Below are 17,595 nucleotides of genomic sequence, written 5' to 3'. Positions count from 1 at the left end.
TAGTAAAGCACCTTTGATGTTTCTCTTGGAATTATCGTGTTTTCTTGGATGACAAAAATCCCCATTATAAACCGGTAAGGGGCCAATCCGCAAATGCTTTTTTTTTTTTTTTGGCACGAAATTCGCCATTTTTTAAGCGTAAAAATATCTACAGTGTTAACAGCTTCAGAAAATTTGACATACGGAGTTTTGAAGCTTGTTGTCAATACAACAAAACAGCGGACAGATCAAGTCGCATATGTATCAACATACGTGTGACTCCCATCTATTGAGAAGAATCCGCATTATTAACCAGTACACCTAGTAAAATGAAAATTTTCAAACATACTGAAAAGCTTGAAGAACCGAGTCATTGCATATGTTCTCTTTCTTTATGGGTAACACATTTAACTAATTTTGTTCAAGACTAAGGCGTTGGGGGGGGGTATGGTTATTAAATCAATCTGACAGGTTTTATAACCAAGTTCACTGTGAATATGAAAATGTCCAACTTGCTGCCTTAGGGGTTTAGTAGTATGCTCCACTATATCTTTTTGTAGCGTTGGGTGGGTGGGTGGATGGTTGGGTGGGGCGGGAATTGTGGACGACAAGATATCCATTCTGTTTCCTACGACTTTAAGATTCCTAAAACGGGTAGAGGAAGAGGAGGGAGAACCAAGGGACCTTAATATTTATTGGGAGCTGATATATACCAGGAACAGTATTAGGTGTCCTTCCATACATTATCTCATTTGATCCACCTGGGTACAGTGAGGCATTATTATTCCTACTCTACAAATAAGGACACGGACTCGGAGAAGTCAACGAACTTGTCTAGGGCTGAGGATTCATGTGGATTTAAAGCTGATGCCCTTCCCACCACCTGGACGCATCCTTTCCAGGATCTTTTCATGTTCAAGGTGTTCGTGTAAAACATGCAATACTGTATGTGTGTGCCTGCTCCTCCCTCCCATGCACATTGACACCGTGATTAATACAGGTTAACGTACTCTATGTTACGATGTGAATAAAACTCTAGATTCAGAACCAGCTTTGTCTAGTTTTCCCCAGTAGAAAGTAGGATAATTACTGCCTTTTTTCCACTTGAAAGGGCTGATGTGATCATTAGGGTGCCAAGATTAGTTGGTGGTCAAAACAAGAATAAACTACGACTCCCAAAATGCCCCAAGAGCCAGCCTCGGGTCCGGGGGTCACTTCCAGCTTTGGGGCAAAGGTGACCCCACGGGGTCCGGCCGCGAAGCAGGGAGCCTCGGATTCTCGCCCCTTTCCTTGATGCATCCAGGGATTTGTAGTTTCCTGAAGGCCGCAGGGCGCCCTTGGGGGCCGGTCTCCGACTACAAGTCCCGTGATGCCCCGCGAGGGCGCCGCGCCTGCGTGCTGAAGCCGAGGGCGCGCGCGGGCGGCGCCAGCGGCGGCGGAGTAAAGATGGCGGCGCGCGGGTCTCCGCCTCCCGCTCCCGGCTGACGCGCTCCGGGGGAGGCGGCGGCGGCCACCCGAGCCGCGGCTATCCCGTGCGGCAGTGCGGCCGCGGCCGCCGGCCCGAGCGATGGCCGAGCTGGGGCACCTGGGCGGGAAGCGGGCCGAGTCGGCGCGCGTGCGGCGGGCGGAACAGCTGCGGCGCTGGCGGGGCTCGGAGACCGAGCAGGAGCCCGCCGAGCGGCAGCCGCGCACCCGCCGCGGGGCCCCCCGTGTCCGCTTCGAGGACGGCGCGGTCTTCCTGGCCGCCTGCTCGAGCGGGGACACCGACGAGGTGAAGAGGCTCCTGGCCCGCGGCGCCGACATCAACACGGCCAACGTGGACGGCCTGACCGCCCTGCACCAGGTACCGCGCGGGGCTGCGGGGCTGCGGGTCCCGGGCCACGTCGGTCCGGGCGGCCACCCCTGGAGCCCGGCCTCCGCCGACCAGGCCTCCGCCCGGAGGAGCAGGCTCCCGCCGGGCCAGGGTTTGGATTTCCCTCCACCTCCTCGGTTGTCATGGTTACTGGAGACTTGGACGGGGAGGGCTGGCCGGGATTCTTCGCTGGCTGGTCCAGCGTCCGGGCACCGGGCACTCTGGGCCGTCAGTGTCGCCTGTCAGGTCCCCTGCAGAGAGTCCAGCCCCTGTAGCTGCGGGACCGAGCTCTCCATATTGGCCCGGCCGGTGAGGCTCGGGGGTGAGCGTCCACCTGTGAACCAGGAGTCAGGGTTCGATTCCCGGTCAGGGGGGGCGCGCAGGAGGCAGCTGATCGATGATTCTCTCTCATCATTGATGTTTTTTACCTCTCCCTCTGTCTCCCTTCCCCTCTGAAATCAATAAAGACATATACATATTTTTAAAAAGAGCCCTGTATTGGTTTAAGGAAGCAGGTCTTCTGAACTGGCACCTCTTCTCGTTTAGCTGATTTGTGATGGTTCAAAACGAGCTCGTCTCCTGCCGGCTGCAAGCGGCCAGATCTCAGCTGTGGGTGTCCCCCTCTCCTCCTAGCAGCGTCAGCTCCCCACGGCCGCCGGTGGGGAACCAGCCTCCTGAGTCACTTAGGTTTGTTTGATTCTACAGACTGGCCTTTCTTCCTTTTTCTCTTTTTTTTCTTTTATTTTTTATAAGCCCTCTCTAGACATCACATACCCTTATATAGCCACAGCGCAGGGGCCGTGGGTAAGGCGACGCTTCTCTGCTTGATGATAACCCCTTTCCTGCTGTCATCTTATGCAACACTATTCTGTCTCCACCACCGTCATCTCTAAGTCCCGCCCCCCAGGTGGGACTTCATCCTTCTCTTGGGGAGCTGAGCCCTGGGCACCCACTCTTAATCTCTCTTCTTTTTTTTTCTTCTTCGGTCGGTGCAAAGTGAATGTGTTGGCATGAGAATTGGCTTCTAATTGATTCAGTCTCGTGCCACCCACTCCCCTCAGTGTTCAGCCAACAGCTTAACATTACTCCTCACCATGCCTGCCGCCCGCCTTTCTCTTCCAGGTGGAAGAACTTCTCTTCTTTTCACCCCATTTGTATCTTTTTCTTTCCTGCTCACAACAACCCCCCTCCCCCCCCCCCCCGAGGTAGCAACCAACACCCCATCCAGTCCTTTGTTGTTTGAAATTACTTCTTGTCTTACCTCCTGCCAATCTCAGCAGCGATCCTTGGAAGTAGGTGTGGCAGGTCGTGTTGTTATTCCCGTTTTACAGATGAGGGGTCTGAAACTTGGGAAACCGTTACTTGGATTAGAAAGGAGAGAATTAGGTATAGACTTTTCAGATTTAAATGTCGGCGCTTTCTATCCCGACAGCTGCGGATTTAAAACAACAACAGTAACAACAAAACACCTGCAAGTGCCATACAGCTGGCCCTCCGAATCCTCGGTGCTGAGGGCGGACTAAGGGACTTGAGCGTCCTCGGACTTTGGTATGCCAGGGGGCCTGAACCCATCCCCCACAGACACTGAGCGGGACTGTGGGCCTCCCTCCCACCTTACAGGGCTAGCATTGGGCGTGAGCAGGTGCAGTCAACACGAGACAAATTCAGCTACAGATGAAGCTTCTGGAAGATTGTAGCTCACACCTGCCTCTGTTGAGAAGCCATCTCTTTGTCTGAATCCAGAAGAGGCCTTTATTGGCTCACAAACTCTGACAGGTCAGTTCCTGCAGTTACGGTGCCTGTCCCCACGGCCTGAAGAATCTCAGGTCCAGAACGATTATTCTCCGAGTGTGAGACGAGCGCCGGCAGCTGGACTGCCAGCTTCATTGCTGATGGCCCTTCTGTGAGGTGGACAGTGGCTGTTATCCGAGTCACTTAGTTAGACATCCATCTGTTACACAGCGTGATATGGATTATCGGGATAACTGCGGCCTTTCTCTCTTTCCTTTGGCCGTGGCCTCCTGACCGGCTATGGATTATCATCTTGGTGTGTTGGGAGAACCCTCAGGTGGTATCGGGGGACGGCTTTTCTCCTTCGCCCACAGGTGACCGTGGATGATTGGCACCTCAGGTTGCAGTGCCTTGATGCTACTTTTGACTTGGAGACCTTCCTTGGCAGCCTTTGCTTAGGCACGAGGTGCTGGAGTCAAAGATAACAGGCTCCGGGGGCCTATTAATAATGCTTGGAATAGACTGGGGAGGAGGATCCAAAGGGAGCCCTGCTCTGATGAAGCCTCCACGCGGTGCAGCCGACAAAACGGGCGCCCTTCGGGCCGGAGTCTGGTGGAAAAGGCATCCGCCGGATGATAAAACCCTTGAAAGCAGTTGTTTGCTCGCAGAGGGCTTCCCACTTCATCTGTGTGTATACGTTATAGGGCACAAAGTGTGGGCTAAGAATTCTGGGTAGGCTGATACTTCTGAAAATGTCTTGTCTTTTTATTTATTTATTTGTTTTGCAAGTTGATTACTGTCACCTATCTTGGTATCCTTGGCATTATGATCTTAGTGCTTAAGGTCTAGATAGAGGCTCTTAAAACTGTATCTACTAAATTATTGGGCTGGGTGAGTGGCAAGTGCTGGGACTCGTGAAAGTGAATGCTGGCTTCTTCCTCCAGACCGTGCTCTATGGGCACTCGGGTCTGTGCTCGGCGTGGCGAGCTCACTGTCGGTCCACCAGACCCTGCCTCTAGACCCGCCCGACAGTCTCCGTCTGGAGGGACACCTCGGGACAGAGGCCTTCTCTCCTTGACGCAGACCTTCGGGTTGGTTTTGGAATGGGCTCAGAGTCCAAGTTTGGATCTCAGGGTCACCCACACTGGAATTCAACTCCTAGTAGCCTGTCACTCTAGAGCCGCCTCAATCCTCAGGGAGATTAAAATTATCCCTGTCTCTGGAGGAGAGGCAGAGAAAGGGGCAGATGAGGGAAGGAGAAAACTATCTCTGTTCCGAGTGGTAGAGTGAGACAGGAGACGACTGAGATCATGTGTTCAGTTCAGTGCAGAGCAGCACGTATGTGTGCCAACTCACGTGGGAGCATGAAACTTGCATTCCGACCCTTCTCTTTCATTCCAAGTCCGTTCCGTCTTCCCTGACAGTTCTGGCTGTGCCGTGACTCCTGCCTTCCCCCGTGGGGGTGGATTCTGCTCAGGGACCGGACCCCAGGCCCAATGGGGAAGACTCCTGTTGCCTCTCACTGTGGGCATGAGAACGTCATCGTGGCTTTTTTAGTAGTTTGCCTCTTCAGGTTGGTGCGGATGATGCATCAGACCATGCTGGGCATTTGTAACCTTTGAAAGAGCAGTGTCAGTAGAAACATGTCTTTGAGGACTTTTGTGGAGACTATATGAAGGGTTTTCCGACTAAGCATCATTTGTTAGTCTTTCTGTCTACTTTTGGAAGAGAAAAAAATAGATCTGCCATCAGTATGCTTATGACTGTAAATTAGGGCCCAAAATACATGAGAAGGCGCCTGAAGGGTTGTTCCTGGCCACTCAAGCGGCTTCATTGTCTATGAGTTACGGGCGTCTTAGGCCATGATCAGGTGGTTTTCATAGACTGTGAGTGAGCGTGGGTTTCAGACCATGTCTGTGGAGCTTACTTGGAACTTTGGGTTGTTGTATCCATAAAATTGTATTGGGACCCATCTCCATTCCCTGGCCAGGTGTTGTCTGTGGCGGACACAGCCGCACCTGCTGGCCGGGTGTTGTCTGTGGCGGACACAGCCGCACCTGCTGGCCGGGTGTTGTCTGTGGCGGACACAGCCTCACCTGCTGGCCGGGCGTTGTCTGTGGTGGACACAGCCGCACCTGCTGGCCGGGCGTTGTCTGTGGCGGACACAGCCGCACCTGCTGGCCGGGTGTTGTCTGTGGCGGACACAGCCGCACCTGCTGGCCGGGTGTTGTCTGTGGCGGACACAGCCGCACCTGCTGGCCGGGTGTTGTCTGTGGCGGACACAGCCGCACCTGCTGGCCGGGCGTTGTCTGTGGTGGACACAGCCGCACCTGCTGGCCGGGTGTTGTCTGTGGCGGACACAGCCTCACCCGCTGGCCGGGTGTTGTCCGTGGCGGACACAGCCTCACCTGCTGGCCGGGTGTTGTCCGTGGCGGACACAGCCTCACCTGCTGGCCGGGTGTTGTCTGTGGCGGACACAGCCTCACCCGCTGGCCGGGTGTTGTCTGTGGCTGCTTTCACACTACAGTGAGTATTTCCAAGAGGCTGTACCAACCTTCGCTCTAAATCAGCGCACTAGGCCATCTCAGTCTACCTTGTTATATAAAACAGTGTAGAGCACATGTGCTAATAACAATACTTGGACATACGTGTACTTATCGGTTTTCAGCTCTGTCTCAGGTGTCCTCAGGCCACCCCTGGAGTAGGGGAAGGGCAGTGTGCTTTCTGCCTCCCAGCAGGGAACGGGCTGTGGAAAGATCGGACGCGCTGACGTGTGTTCCTCTCTCCTGTACAGTATCTTGTAACGTCCCTGCTCTGGGCTGAGGTTTGCCCTCTACCCCTGTCCCACATGGACGTTGCTCAGAGCGTGGGCCCAAGGCCACGGCATCAAGGAGATCGCTGAGACGGATGGGAGAGCAGGTGACACGCTCTCCGAACCTCTCTGCTCGGCTGTCCACCTCACTCAGCGCCACGCCCACGGGTGCCAGCAGGCTTGCCCTTCCCTCGGAGGACGGCCTTCTCATTCCCATTGCCTCGGCCCAGGATCCGTGACCCTGCCCAGCCAGGCTTAGCGGGGGCCGGGGACAGCTGCGAGGCGGCTGTGGCACTGACTTCCTGGGCTCACTAGGGTGTTTCAGGTGGGAAGGGCGGCAGGCAGCACAGCTACTCGCTGCTCAGGGTGGTTCTGGATGGGAGTCACTCAGGCCGGAGGAGAAAAGAGCTCCAGACGGGATGGAAACGAGCCGTCTAAGACGGCGCAGTCCCTGTGGGCAGAGGGTGGACAGTCCACCAGGGTCCGAAGCTCAGCCCTCTCGGTACTGTCCTGTTCACTGGCAGGCACGCTGATGAGCCCGTCCCTTCACGCAGGGCCTCCCGCCCTCACCTCTGCCATGTCTCCATGCCAGCGTGGCCTCCGGACCTCACCCCCGCACGGTGGCCACTCCCTGCGTGGTGTCCCTGTCACGGCTCCTGTGCCCATGCAGCTGTCTCTCCGAGATGCAGCCCCGATGGCGTTGCTCCTGGTTGAAGCCTCAGGATGAGGTGGAGCTTTTATCAGGGGACACGGCCTGCACTGCTGCCGCCCTGTCAGCCTCGTCCTGCCACTTCAGGCTGCAGGGGCCACAGGAAGCCTGGACAGGTTTCATGGATGTCCCACCCCCGTCTGAGTCGAACATACCAGACTGCGCAGCATCCCCAAACGATCTTTTCCCGCCTTCAGACCTTCATATGCTGTTCCCTTTCCCGGACTTTGTGCACCCCTGCTTCCTCAGCTGGCTACTGCCTTCTCCTTCATGACACGTGAACCACCGTCACCCCGGGCAGAGGTGGGAAGGAGAAGGCGTGGTGCAGTGTGATTCCTGTGGTGTGTGTCGTCGTGTGCCTCTCCCTAAGGATTGTCGGGCAGAGCATGGGCCTCGGTAAACGTGTGTCACAGATATAAATGGAAAAGCGTGTGACAATCGAGGAGCAGTTACTCGGGTGAACTCCTAGCCTGTGCCTGGGTAACGTGAGCCCGTCGGGGCCGGAACTGCAGTGGCTCCGCGGGGTTCTGCCTGCGCTCACGACAGACTCAGCCTCGGCCAGTGGCTCGGGGGGCAGGACCAGTCCACAGCTCTGACTCGCCCTCCTCGCCCTCCCTGTCTCCCCTTTCCTACCTTAACTTACCTTTCCTCCTATTGGCAGAACCTGACAGCGGTCTGTTGGCATCTGCTGAAGCCTACGCAGTTACTTTACATAGAGAGGCGTTGCCCTTTCTTGTTGGGAAGGAGTGTCTCTGCTGACTCGTAGAGACTCCATAAGAGTGATAGTCGGAGGAGGAGTAATAATCACAGCATCAGCGACAGTCACTTAGCACCTGACTGAGCCGGGCACTGAGGGTTTCTACACACGCGAGCTCATTTGTAACACCATGAAGTCGGCACTGTGGTTGCTGTGGTAATCCTACAGTCGAGGAAATACAGGCATAACTAGTTCCAAAAACACAAAACCACTCATTAGCAGGCCTGGGTTTGAGCCCAGGAAGCCTTGCTCCATGGTCTGCCCTCGTCGGCAGTGCCCTGCACGGGGACGGGTATGTCACTGCGTCTCGGCACCTCCTGCCGTGTCGGCCTCTGGATGAAAGGTGCTGGGTGAGCCACACCCTCCTGCTGAATCTCTCCTTTCAGGGATGGAATTTGCGGGACTGACTGACACTTTCTGAGAATTTAATCTGCCCATAATTTATTTGTGGCTTTTCTTCCTCAGCCAACTCAGATCCCAGAATTGCCTGCCTTCTTTCCAGGAGGCGTGAGGACAGTGCGGACCCCCACGCCTGCCTTGGCGCTCTCGGCCGGGTGCTCGTGGCTTGGGAAACACTTGTGTGTAGGCACAGGGTGCTCTGGGCTCCGTAGGGCCGTCCTCCCCACGGGACAGCGGTTCGCCCTGCCAGTTTGGCAGCAGAGCGGACTTGGGGCTGTGGCGCAGACAGGTAGCCAGGCTACGCGGAGGCTCCAGCCCAGGCTGACGCCGATGAGCAGAGGGCAGCGAGAGTGCCGTCAGGGCCTCGTGCTCTGCAGTTAGTCTGTCCGAGCGGCCAGCTCAGAGCAGCCAATTGGGACATTCCTCCGGGGAGGTCATTGGCGAGCGGGGCGAGTATCTGTGCACCCTATGGATGTTGAAGCGAAATTATTTTTAGGAAGAGAGTCTCAGGAACTAGAAATGTCCCAGGAGCCAGGTGGTAGCCTGAGTTTGGCCTGAGCTGGCGCTGATGCCTCTGAGTTGGCAGGTGGAAAGCATGCGAGTGGTTAGCAGCCGGATCCATGGCCTTAAATAAGCCTGTTCACTCTTCTGGGCCCCATTCCTCCCTGTGAAAGGAGACATCCTAACGCTGTTGCTGCAGCCACCACGTCCTTCCCTCGCTTGACAGCTTCGTTATAACAGTTTTTCCAAGGAGCCTCTTGGTCAAGCCGGTTGAGATGAGTCACTCTCACTTCGTGCCTCACTCGCAGTGCAGACGCGGTGAGGAGGTGGCGGCAGCCTGGGCCTTCTTAGTTCTGGCAGGTGCTGGGGACGCGGCTGTGGGCACTCTTGGACCCAAGAGAAACTCATGCTGGGGGTTCCACCATTACCAGGGAGTTTGTTATTCCTCAGAATTAGTTCTCCGTGAGGAACTGTGAAACGTCTGTTTGAAGAACTGTGGGCTCTGAGTAGATACAGCTTTCGTTTTCTGGGCCTTTTTCCATCTACCTTCCTCGTCTTCACTTTTTAACTCTGCCTTGGTGACAGGAGTTAGACCAGATGTGCCCCCTACCCTGTGCCTGGCGGGGTCCAAAGGGAGTACCTGGAGGACAGCCCGAGTGCTGGGGGCGGGGAGGAAGTTGCAGGGAGGCAGAGGGTGAGGGCTGGGCCGTTTCCAGGACCTGCTGGAACCCAGAGTGCACCCTTCTGAGATCTAAATGTCCCCTGCTCTAACTGCAGCCAGTGCTCGCTGGCCTCAAGTCATGAATCTTACAGTCTTGGGGACAGTATGCCAGTGTACTAAGAACAACACCTTAGGGTGACCCTCCATGGGAACTTCTTTACTTCTTTGTCTCTCTGGGCTCTCTCCTGAAAGGCCGCGGGTCTGTGCCCAGAGTCTGCTGACCACTGAGGACATGATCAGCTCCATAGCTCTCACCCTCTCAGAGCCAAGCTGTCTGCCAGGGAGCTGTGCCTTTCACACGGGCTGACAGTGCCCGTGTCACCTGTCACGTGGCAGCCACTGCTGCGTGAGCCTCACTTGGGAAGATGGGAGTGGACAGACAGGCACTTGAAGGATGGACTCACTGGGTTGGTCCTTAACCACATACGTGAACGCTCTCGTGGGTAACAGCTGCTGACAGTTGCGATTTCCAACGTTACTGGCTTGTATCATATCTAATTTACTTGTATGAATTCCTGTCATAGGGTGAGGCTCCCTCGTTGGAGCTTAGAAAGGCTGGGTCCCGTAAGCTCGTGGGTCAGTACTGCACCCTGTGTCAGGGTCAGCCCTCCGCCAGAATACGGTCAGCAGAGTGCCTCAGGGAAGAACCAGGGCCAGGTATTCCGGGCATTTGGTATTTTGGCTAAAGACTGATAAGGAAAAAACCCTAAAAGTTTCTATAAATGTAGTTGCCTTTTAAAAAGTGGTATAATTAATGTGGTGTTTTTTTTTAAAGAGACTCCGGTCTTTATTAGCAAGCCCTGCTCGCGCCCTCCTGCCCCAGCCCAGCCCAGGCACACGGTGTGATGGGAGAGGGACCAGCGGTTCTACTTACAATGTGGCACCAGCTGGACTGCGGGCAGAGTCTGGACAGTCTGGATGGAGGGTAGGCCCTGCGCGGTCATGCCTCCCAGGGCGGCTCCTGAGGAGAAAACGGTAGAATTAATTTTGACCACTTTTTATTTGGCACAGAAGGGAGAATCCTGCTGTGGTTTTCCTTTCTACAGGAGCGAGGCCGCGGGGCCTCTCCCGTGATGCCTTCTCTTCAGTGCCAGGGGCTTGGTTTCCGTGGCTTCTGTGAACCAATTTGGTGGCTTAAAACAGCAGAAGCGTACCGGCTCGGAGCCCTGGAGTCTGGAGTCTGAAGTCGAGGTCCTGATGGGCCGCACTCCCTCTGGAGCCCAGGGAGGTGTCGTTCTCTGCCTCTTCCAGCTCTGGGGCCCATCGGCCTCTTGGACACGTTGCCTCCTCCTCTTCTGTCTGTGTCACCCCCCACCCCCGCCTGTCTCCTATGAGAACACTTGTCATGGGATGTAGGGCCCACTTAGGTAATGCAGTGTGCCATCTCAGGACCCTATTCTACCTGCAAAGACCCTTTCCAATTGGGTCCCTGCACAGGCTCGGAGATTGGGACGTGGACCTATTTGGGGCACCATCCAGCACACTCCGGCAGTGGGAGGCTGATGCATGGGCGTGTACAGGGGCAGCATGTGCAGGTGGGGGGCAGCCGTGTGCAGCACCCCCCGGCCGGGCCACCTCCATGTGCTGCAGGTCTGGGCAGGGTCTGCCTGCAGCCTGCAGGGATGACTGGGCGATTCTGGATGCCTGGGAATCAATCGAATGTGCAGAAAATGTGACTTTCTGTGCAGTTGAAGCCCATTCTTTGATTCAACAAATGTTGGTGCCCAGTGCTGTTCTAGGTGTTGGGCTGCCAGGGAATACATACCCAGCACGACTGGGAAATTCCGAGCCTTTGGGGATTGGGTGTGTGGCTGATAAATGAAATCCATTATGGTCTTTACTGTTATCTCTAAGCATTTAGGGTTTTCAGCATAAAATTAAATTATAATTTTGGGGATTGTACATGTTATTTCTGAGTTCCGTAAGTGTTGGGGGATGTAGGACGGCACAGTGGAAGGTAGGATGGGGGTTTATTACGAGCACCATCGCCGCCCAGCACCGTATCAGCCGTTTGTTGAAATCCAGGCAGGAGTGGGCTGACACACGCATGCACACGCGTGCGCACACACACACACACACACACGCAGCGTGTCACCTGCCTGGCTCCCGGAGCGGGCTCTGAGGGGAAGGGGTCGCAGCGGATTCTGAGCCCCAGCAGCAAGGTCAGCTCCTGGAGCCGTGGCAGGCAGAGGCGGTGACAGTTGCGCTATTTTGGGAGCGGAGGAGCTCTGCCGTGGGCCTGCTTTGCAGTCCCAGGTTGAACTCTGGCCCCGGCAGCCGGCAGCCGCTGTGCCTTCCATGCAGAGCAGCATCAGTCGGTCGGTGCAGTGGCCGTCATAGCGCTCTGCCCCGTCTGCTGAAATCAGGTGTTTTCCTTGGAGATGGCTGGTCATTGCCGAGGAAAGGTGGCTGCTCGGCAAGGAAGCCCAGCCTGCCGGCTGCCTGTCTCTGTGGCAGTGTCTCTGGACTACCATGAGTTCCATCAGAAAGCTGGTATTTTCTTCCTTCAGCTTAGAACAAGGTGTTCCTTCGGTAATATTCTGTGTCTTCACAACAGAAGGAAATGGACATGAGCCACAGGAGAGGGAATGGGTTGAATATAGAGAATAATTTTCCCATTGATGTCCTGAGGAGCCTCAGACACTCACATGGCCTCCTTGCCTGTTCAGGGAGAGGAAAGACCCGTCCACCTGGTGGTCAGTGCAGCTCTGCGTGGGGCCAGGTGCTGGGCCCATGGCCTGGACACGGTTTTCCGGATGAGTCTGGGTGTCCCCCATGCTGTGTCTTGGGGAGCTGACACACTGCGTGGGGTTTTCAGGGATATTCCGCTCTCCTCCGTGGCTTCATCCAGTTCCTTCTAGAGGCCCCAGGAGAAGAGCAAAGAGCAGACCGGTCACTCCAGGGTGTTTCTGTTGGTGGGTCTCTCCAGGGACGGTTCTCTCAGCGTCGTCTTGAATCATGCCAGTCTATTCTCGGAGCTCCTGGACTTAGGAGCTCGCTGGACATTTGAGGAAGTCCCTGAGGTCAGACTTCACAAGCAGGCCCCCCGTCCTGCTAGTTCAAAGACATTTTTACCCAACTGCCTCCCCCCTAAGGTACTGAGGTGGGGTTGGCAGTGCTGGGTGAGGATGAGGGCAGTGTGTGCTTTTTCCTGGGGAGTTGCTATTTGTTAGACTATCGGCTTAAAAACAACAACAGTACCAGCACGGTCCCACCATTTATCTCCTTTCTTCCTCCCGCAGTCCCGGGAGCCAGGTGGTCCCGGGCTGTAGATGAGGGCATGGCCCAGCTTCTCCTCCTCACTGAGGGATACGCGTTGGCAGAGCTGGACGCAAGCCTGGGCCTGCCTGCCCCCGGGCTGGCACTGAGCAGGGCACGGCCTGCCTGTGGGCATCGGCGTGACCCGCCAGCGGCCTCGTTACCGTCTGTGATGCCGTGGGGAGTGACACCCAGATCACCTGTGGTCAGACGGGCTGGTGGTGGCTCTCTGAGACGCTGCACGGTGTTCTTCTTGTAGAAGTACCGGCTCAGACTTGATGTTCATAAACCCAAAGACCGACACCGGAAAGGAGGAGCGCTGACGTTGTGCTGGGGGAGACAGACAGGGAGGCGCGCGAGAGGGAGGGAGAGAGGTTTTCTCCCGCGGGAGCCGCACCAGCCGGGCCCATGCTAGGCCCTGGAGCGCGGCTGCCCTCACCTTCAGGGGCGGAGAGCGATCTTGGAAGGAGGGCTTCCAAAGGCCCTGGCGGCGCGGCGCTCGGAGCGGAGGCTCGGGCTCTTCTCTCAGCGCCAAAGGCACCTTGCCGCCATGCGAGAAGCAGCGCCTGGCGCCCAGAGCAGGCCAGGCTCCGTGGACATCCTGACGCGGGACCTCTTACCTGGGCAGAGCGTGCGGACCGCTGGGGCACTTTCTCCTCCCTGAACTTCGCTGCCTTTTTGAAAAGTGCCCCGTCATCTCTTCTCGAGTCTTTCTGCACAGTTCGCGGCGAGGCGCTCTGCAGTGAGCAGTGAGCTACTACATGTCTCTGAATCACACACTTTAACTGAAATAGCTGTCTACTTTCAAAACAAAAATTAGGAGAAGAGCGGCATTGCTTTACGGTTTTACACATCTCTGTGACCGTCTGGATGCAGTCTGTTGGGATGCGTGTGCGATATGACGACGACCTGGCTCACAGAGCTGCGCATGGGAAGAGGGAGGCGTGCTCCGCAGCCGCTCGGCGTGAGGGCCCTGTCCTGGGTGCTGGACTCGAGGCCTAGGGAGCAGCTTCTTACCTGAGTGGCTTGTGGGCTCTGACCGTGTCGGGAGCTTTTCTGACTTGGTGACATTAGAACCGGAGTCTGGCTTGCACTCTGAGTGGGTCTTCCCCGGTCTGCGCGGCAGAGCACAGTGAGTGCTGGCCGGTGAACGGTGGGCTTCCCTTTGCAGGCCTGCATTGACGAGAACTTCGACATGGTGAAATTCCTGGTGGAGAACAGAGCCGACGTGAACCGGCAGGACAACGAGGGCTGGACGCCCCTGCACGCGGCGGCATCCTGCGGCTACCTGAACATCGCCGAGTGAGTCCGCACTCTGAGGAGCTGCGCTTCGCCGACAAAAGGGCTCGATCAGGGAGGAGCGAGGAGGGCAGGGGCTTTCTTTCCTCCGGGAAATGCGTGTTGAGCTAATGGGCACGTCTGGGCCTCTGGGTAGCTGTAAGGGTCCTCAGGGGTAATAAAGTAAATATTACTTCAGGGTTAAGTGTGAAACTAAACAGGTTTTTATTTTTTATTCTAAAAATGGTTTGGGCCCTGGCCGGTGTTGCTCAGGGGTTAGAGCGCCAGCCTGTGGACTGAAGGGTCTTGGGTTCAATTCCTGGTCAAGGGCACGTGCCTCAGTTGTAGGTTCGATCCCTGGCCCCGGGGCCAGAGGCAACCAACTGATGTGTCTCTCTCTGGTCGATGTTTCTCAGCCGAAAGGAAGGGGAAGTGTTGGCAGTGGGAGGGACTGAGGGAGCAGCAAGGACCTCCCGATGGTGAGAGCAGCAAAGGCCTCAGGAGCCAGCGCCTTGTAAATGACGTAAATGTCTACTGAATTGCTGAAGGCTTAGGAGGTGTTCTTCTCCTTCAAATGCTTGTGAACAGTTTGTAGAGCTCTGAGCATGATTGGGATTCTCACTGGCCCAGGAGCACCTGATCTTGTGAAAGATGAACTAGACGTGAAGTCACATGACTGGAGCCGTAACCTCGGCAGTCGCTGCCTCTGTGACTCTAAGAAAATCAGTCGGCGCGTGAGCCCAGTTTCTCACACGGGCCTCACTCGGTTTCGAGTCTCATGCATGAGGGTGAAAGCATGTGACAGGCGGTGTTAACACTGGTCTCGTCTGCACAGGTACTTCCTCAGCCATGGAGCCAGCGTGAGCATCGTCAACAGCGAAGGGGAGGTGCCCTCCGACCTGGCGGAGGAGCCGGCCATGAAGGACCTTCTTCTGGAGCAAGTGAAGAAGCAAGGTAACCGGGCTCAGACACAGCACCCGGGAGCCACGTGGTCACGGGACAGGGCCACCTGTGTGCGCAGCGTTCGTCGTCAGTCAGACGTCCAGTGACACGTGTCCAACCGCAGCTGGGCACGGGCGTCGGAAGTGAGGCACTGGCTTGTGGACGTGGCTCGTGGTGCTTTTCCCCCTCTGCCTGTTAAGTGGCCGTCACGGGGTCTGCGCCCCTTCCCTGGCGGAGCGCAGCGCCTTTCCCGGCGTGACCTCGGGAGGACAGCGCTGTCCCTCCACGTGTTTGCAGATTGCCCAGAGCCGGGCGTGTCTCATGCCGGCCCTTAGAGAACATGTGGGACCGTGGCCCCGGGCCGTGAGTGTGAGCTGTCACTGCCTCCGTGTAGCTCTGCCCGTGGACCTGAGGGCGATGCTGAGTCTCCTGCCCAGAGAGGCTCTCAGGGCCTGGTGGCGACTCCGATGTGCCCAGTGGCCTCTGTGTCTGTTCCCTTGTCTGTGCCAGGGGAGGTGTGTCTGTTATTTTTACCCCGAGGATGTTGGGGAACAGAAATGCTGTCCATGCGGAGACTCTGAAGGGGACGTTCTGCCCAGAGACCCTAACACAGACATGGCAGCGCCTCTGGCCTTGGTGCGCTTGGGCTGAAAACCGCTTGGTGTGCCCTAATGGGCCGCCATCACAGTCTTCCTGACGCAGTCACACTGATAAGCGACTGCTATCTCACACTTGCCATAGCTCTGCAAATGGAGGCGAATGGATGGGTGCCGGCCGGTGCTAACAGTGGCCTGTGGTGTGTTGAGGGTGTGTTTGAGCCTAAGGGTGAGTGGCCGTGGTAACGCCGCGTCCCGTGTGGCTCCCACAGGGGTGGACCTGGAGCAGGCGCGGAAGGAGGAGGAGCAGCAGATGCTGCAGGACTCGAGGCAGTGGCTCAACAGCGGGAAGATCGAGGACACCAGGCAGGCTCGCTCGGGGGCCACCGCCCTGCACGTGGCAGCCGCCAAGGGCTACTCCGAGGTCCTCAGGTGTGTCAGCCACAGCCACCATGGTCGGGAGGCGGGGACGAGCAAGACAGGCCTTGAACGTGGGGGGATGAGGGTTCCCAGGTGGCAGGTTTCTCTGTGTTGTCTCCCCGACCTGCAGTCTTCCTTACGTTTGCTGGTGTTCACCGTGGACACCCAGCCCTGCCGCCCCCAGCTCCTCCCTGCCTGTGAGACGGGAGCCTGGCCGAGAGGCGGCTTTACAGGCCTCTCCCAGTTCCGGGTGCAGCGTCACACCCCTGCAGCCGCTCCTCTGTCACACGTCAGGCGGGACAGATTTGAGGTCGTTTGGTCCGCTGGACACAGTTCTCTGGGCTCATTGGTCTGTGATAGGCTCTGGAGTGTGCGTGTCCAGCTGCAGTCGATGGCCATCCGTCTGGACAGGCGGAGTTTGGGTCCTGCCCCCTGTGTCCACACGGCTTCAGTGGCTCTCAGGATGGCGTCACGATGTCAGACGCAGCTGACTGGGTTTCTAGCTGCGGCAGTCGTGCTCTGCTCACTCCTGGAGCCGTCTGGAGGCCCACGAGGTGGGGAGTGGCCATGCTGTTTCCTCGGGAGACAGGCCCCCTGGCCCTGGGCGATTAGAGTAACGCCTGCTGTTTGTGAGAAGCCCTGCGGGCACTGGGCAGGGGGGGTGTGAGGGTCTGTAGCGAGCATGGGGTGCCCCAGAAGTGAACCGAAGTCAGTAGGTGAAGTGCCCCGAAGAGAGCCAAGCTCTCATTTGAGGGGTCACTTCCCACCTGCAGACGTAGGAAGACTGCACGGTCGGGGAGACCACACGGAGAATCCCACCGGGAGACAGAACACCCCGGGGGGGCGTCGTGGGCTTGGCTCATGGGTTAGGCTTTGGCATCTCTCAGGTGCACTCGCTCCAGACACTCCCGTAGGCGGAACACGCATGTGCTGGGGCGCCCGTGTGCCTTCGGGTGGGTCCGTGTTGCCTGTGATTGGGCCGCAGTGTGTAACCAGCTGGAGCTGTGCTGAGGGACAGGAGAGCCTCGCCCTGTGCCTCTGGGAGGGGAACGGAATGGCGGTACACATGTCCGTCTGGGTTTCTCTCAGACTGTTGATTCAGGCTGGCTACGACCTGGACGTGCAGGACCATGACGGCTGGACGCCCCTCCACGCTGCCGCGCACTGGGGCGTGAAGGAGGCCTGCTCCATCCTGGCCGAGGCCCTCTGCAACATGGACGTCAGGAACAAGCTGGTGAGTCGGCCGGGCCCCTGTGAGGCAGCAAGACTGTGCCGGGCCTCGGAACAGCTGTCTGGAGTCTGGCCAGGGCGTGGAGACACATTGCCATGGCCATTACCAGCACAGGGTTTGCTGAGCCCGAAGCTCCAGCCGCCTTCTGCTTCCACTGATGCTGAAGCCCCTAAAACAAGCAAACAGGGGTTTGGTTGAAATAATGTTACTTGCTTTTCTGTGTCTGCAGAACTTTAGGAATTTCCTGGCAGTCCAGAGGCACGGCCCGTTAGAGAGTGGGTGTGCCCATGGGCCTCCCCATCTCCAGGTCCGGTCTCTTCTCTGGTTGGGGGTTTGGGTCCTTGGCTGTGCTGGTGTTGCCTGGAGGAGTCGTGACGTTAGGGACATGCCGGGCCCTCCTGAGGCTTCT

General features: G+C 57.0%; 1 protein-coding gene across 14 annotated transcripts in view; it reads left to right on the top strand.

Moving 5' to 3' along the window:
- PPP1R12B (protein phosphatase 1 regulatory subunit 12B) overlaps positions 1-17,595 on the top strand; it is a 64,578-nt gene that overhangs the window by 1,200 nt on the left and 45,783 nt on the right. For 4 of the 14 annotated variants that reach the window (XR_009450234.1, XR_009450233.1, XM_059677438.1 and 1 more), the window contains exons 1-5: positions 1,393-1,822; positions 13,891-14,021; positions 14,833-14,951; positions 15,808-15,967; positions 17,045-17,189. Coding sequence is in view for 11 of the 14 variants with exons in the window: in XM_059677438.1 (XP_059533421.1) it covers positions 1,547-1,822; positions 13,891-14,021; positions 14,833-14,951; positions 15,808-15,967; positions 17,045-17,189 (831 nt within the window). In the remaining 3 variants the exon portion in view is untranslated. Of the gene's footprint in view, positions 1-1,390; positions 1,823-2,377; positions 2,519-3,263; positions 3,608-13,890; positions 14,022-14,832; positions 14,952-15,807; positions 15,968-17,044; positions 17,190-17,595 lie in introns of those variants that run through there. The other 10 variants (XR_009450235.1, XM_059677444.1, XM_059677443.1 and 7 more) reach the window with 6 other exon arrangements.

Source organism: Myotis daubentonii, chromosome 20 (genome assembly GCF_963259705.1).
Source record: "Myotis daubentonii chromosome 20, mMyoDau2.1, whole genome shotgun sequence".
Classification (NCBI taxonomy): domain Eukaryota; kingdom Metazoa; phylum Chordata; class Mammalia; order Chiroptera; family Vespertilionidae; genus Myotis; species Myotis daubentonii.
The sequence above is the reverse complement of the archived record's forward strand: the minus strand, read 5'-3'. Positions and strand labels throughout refer to the sequence as shown.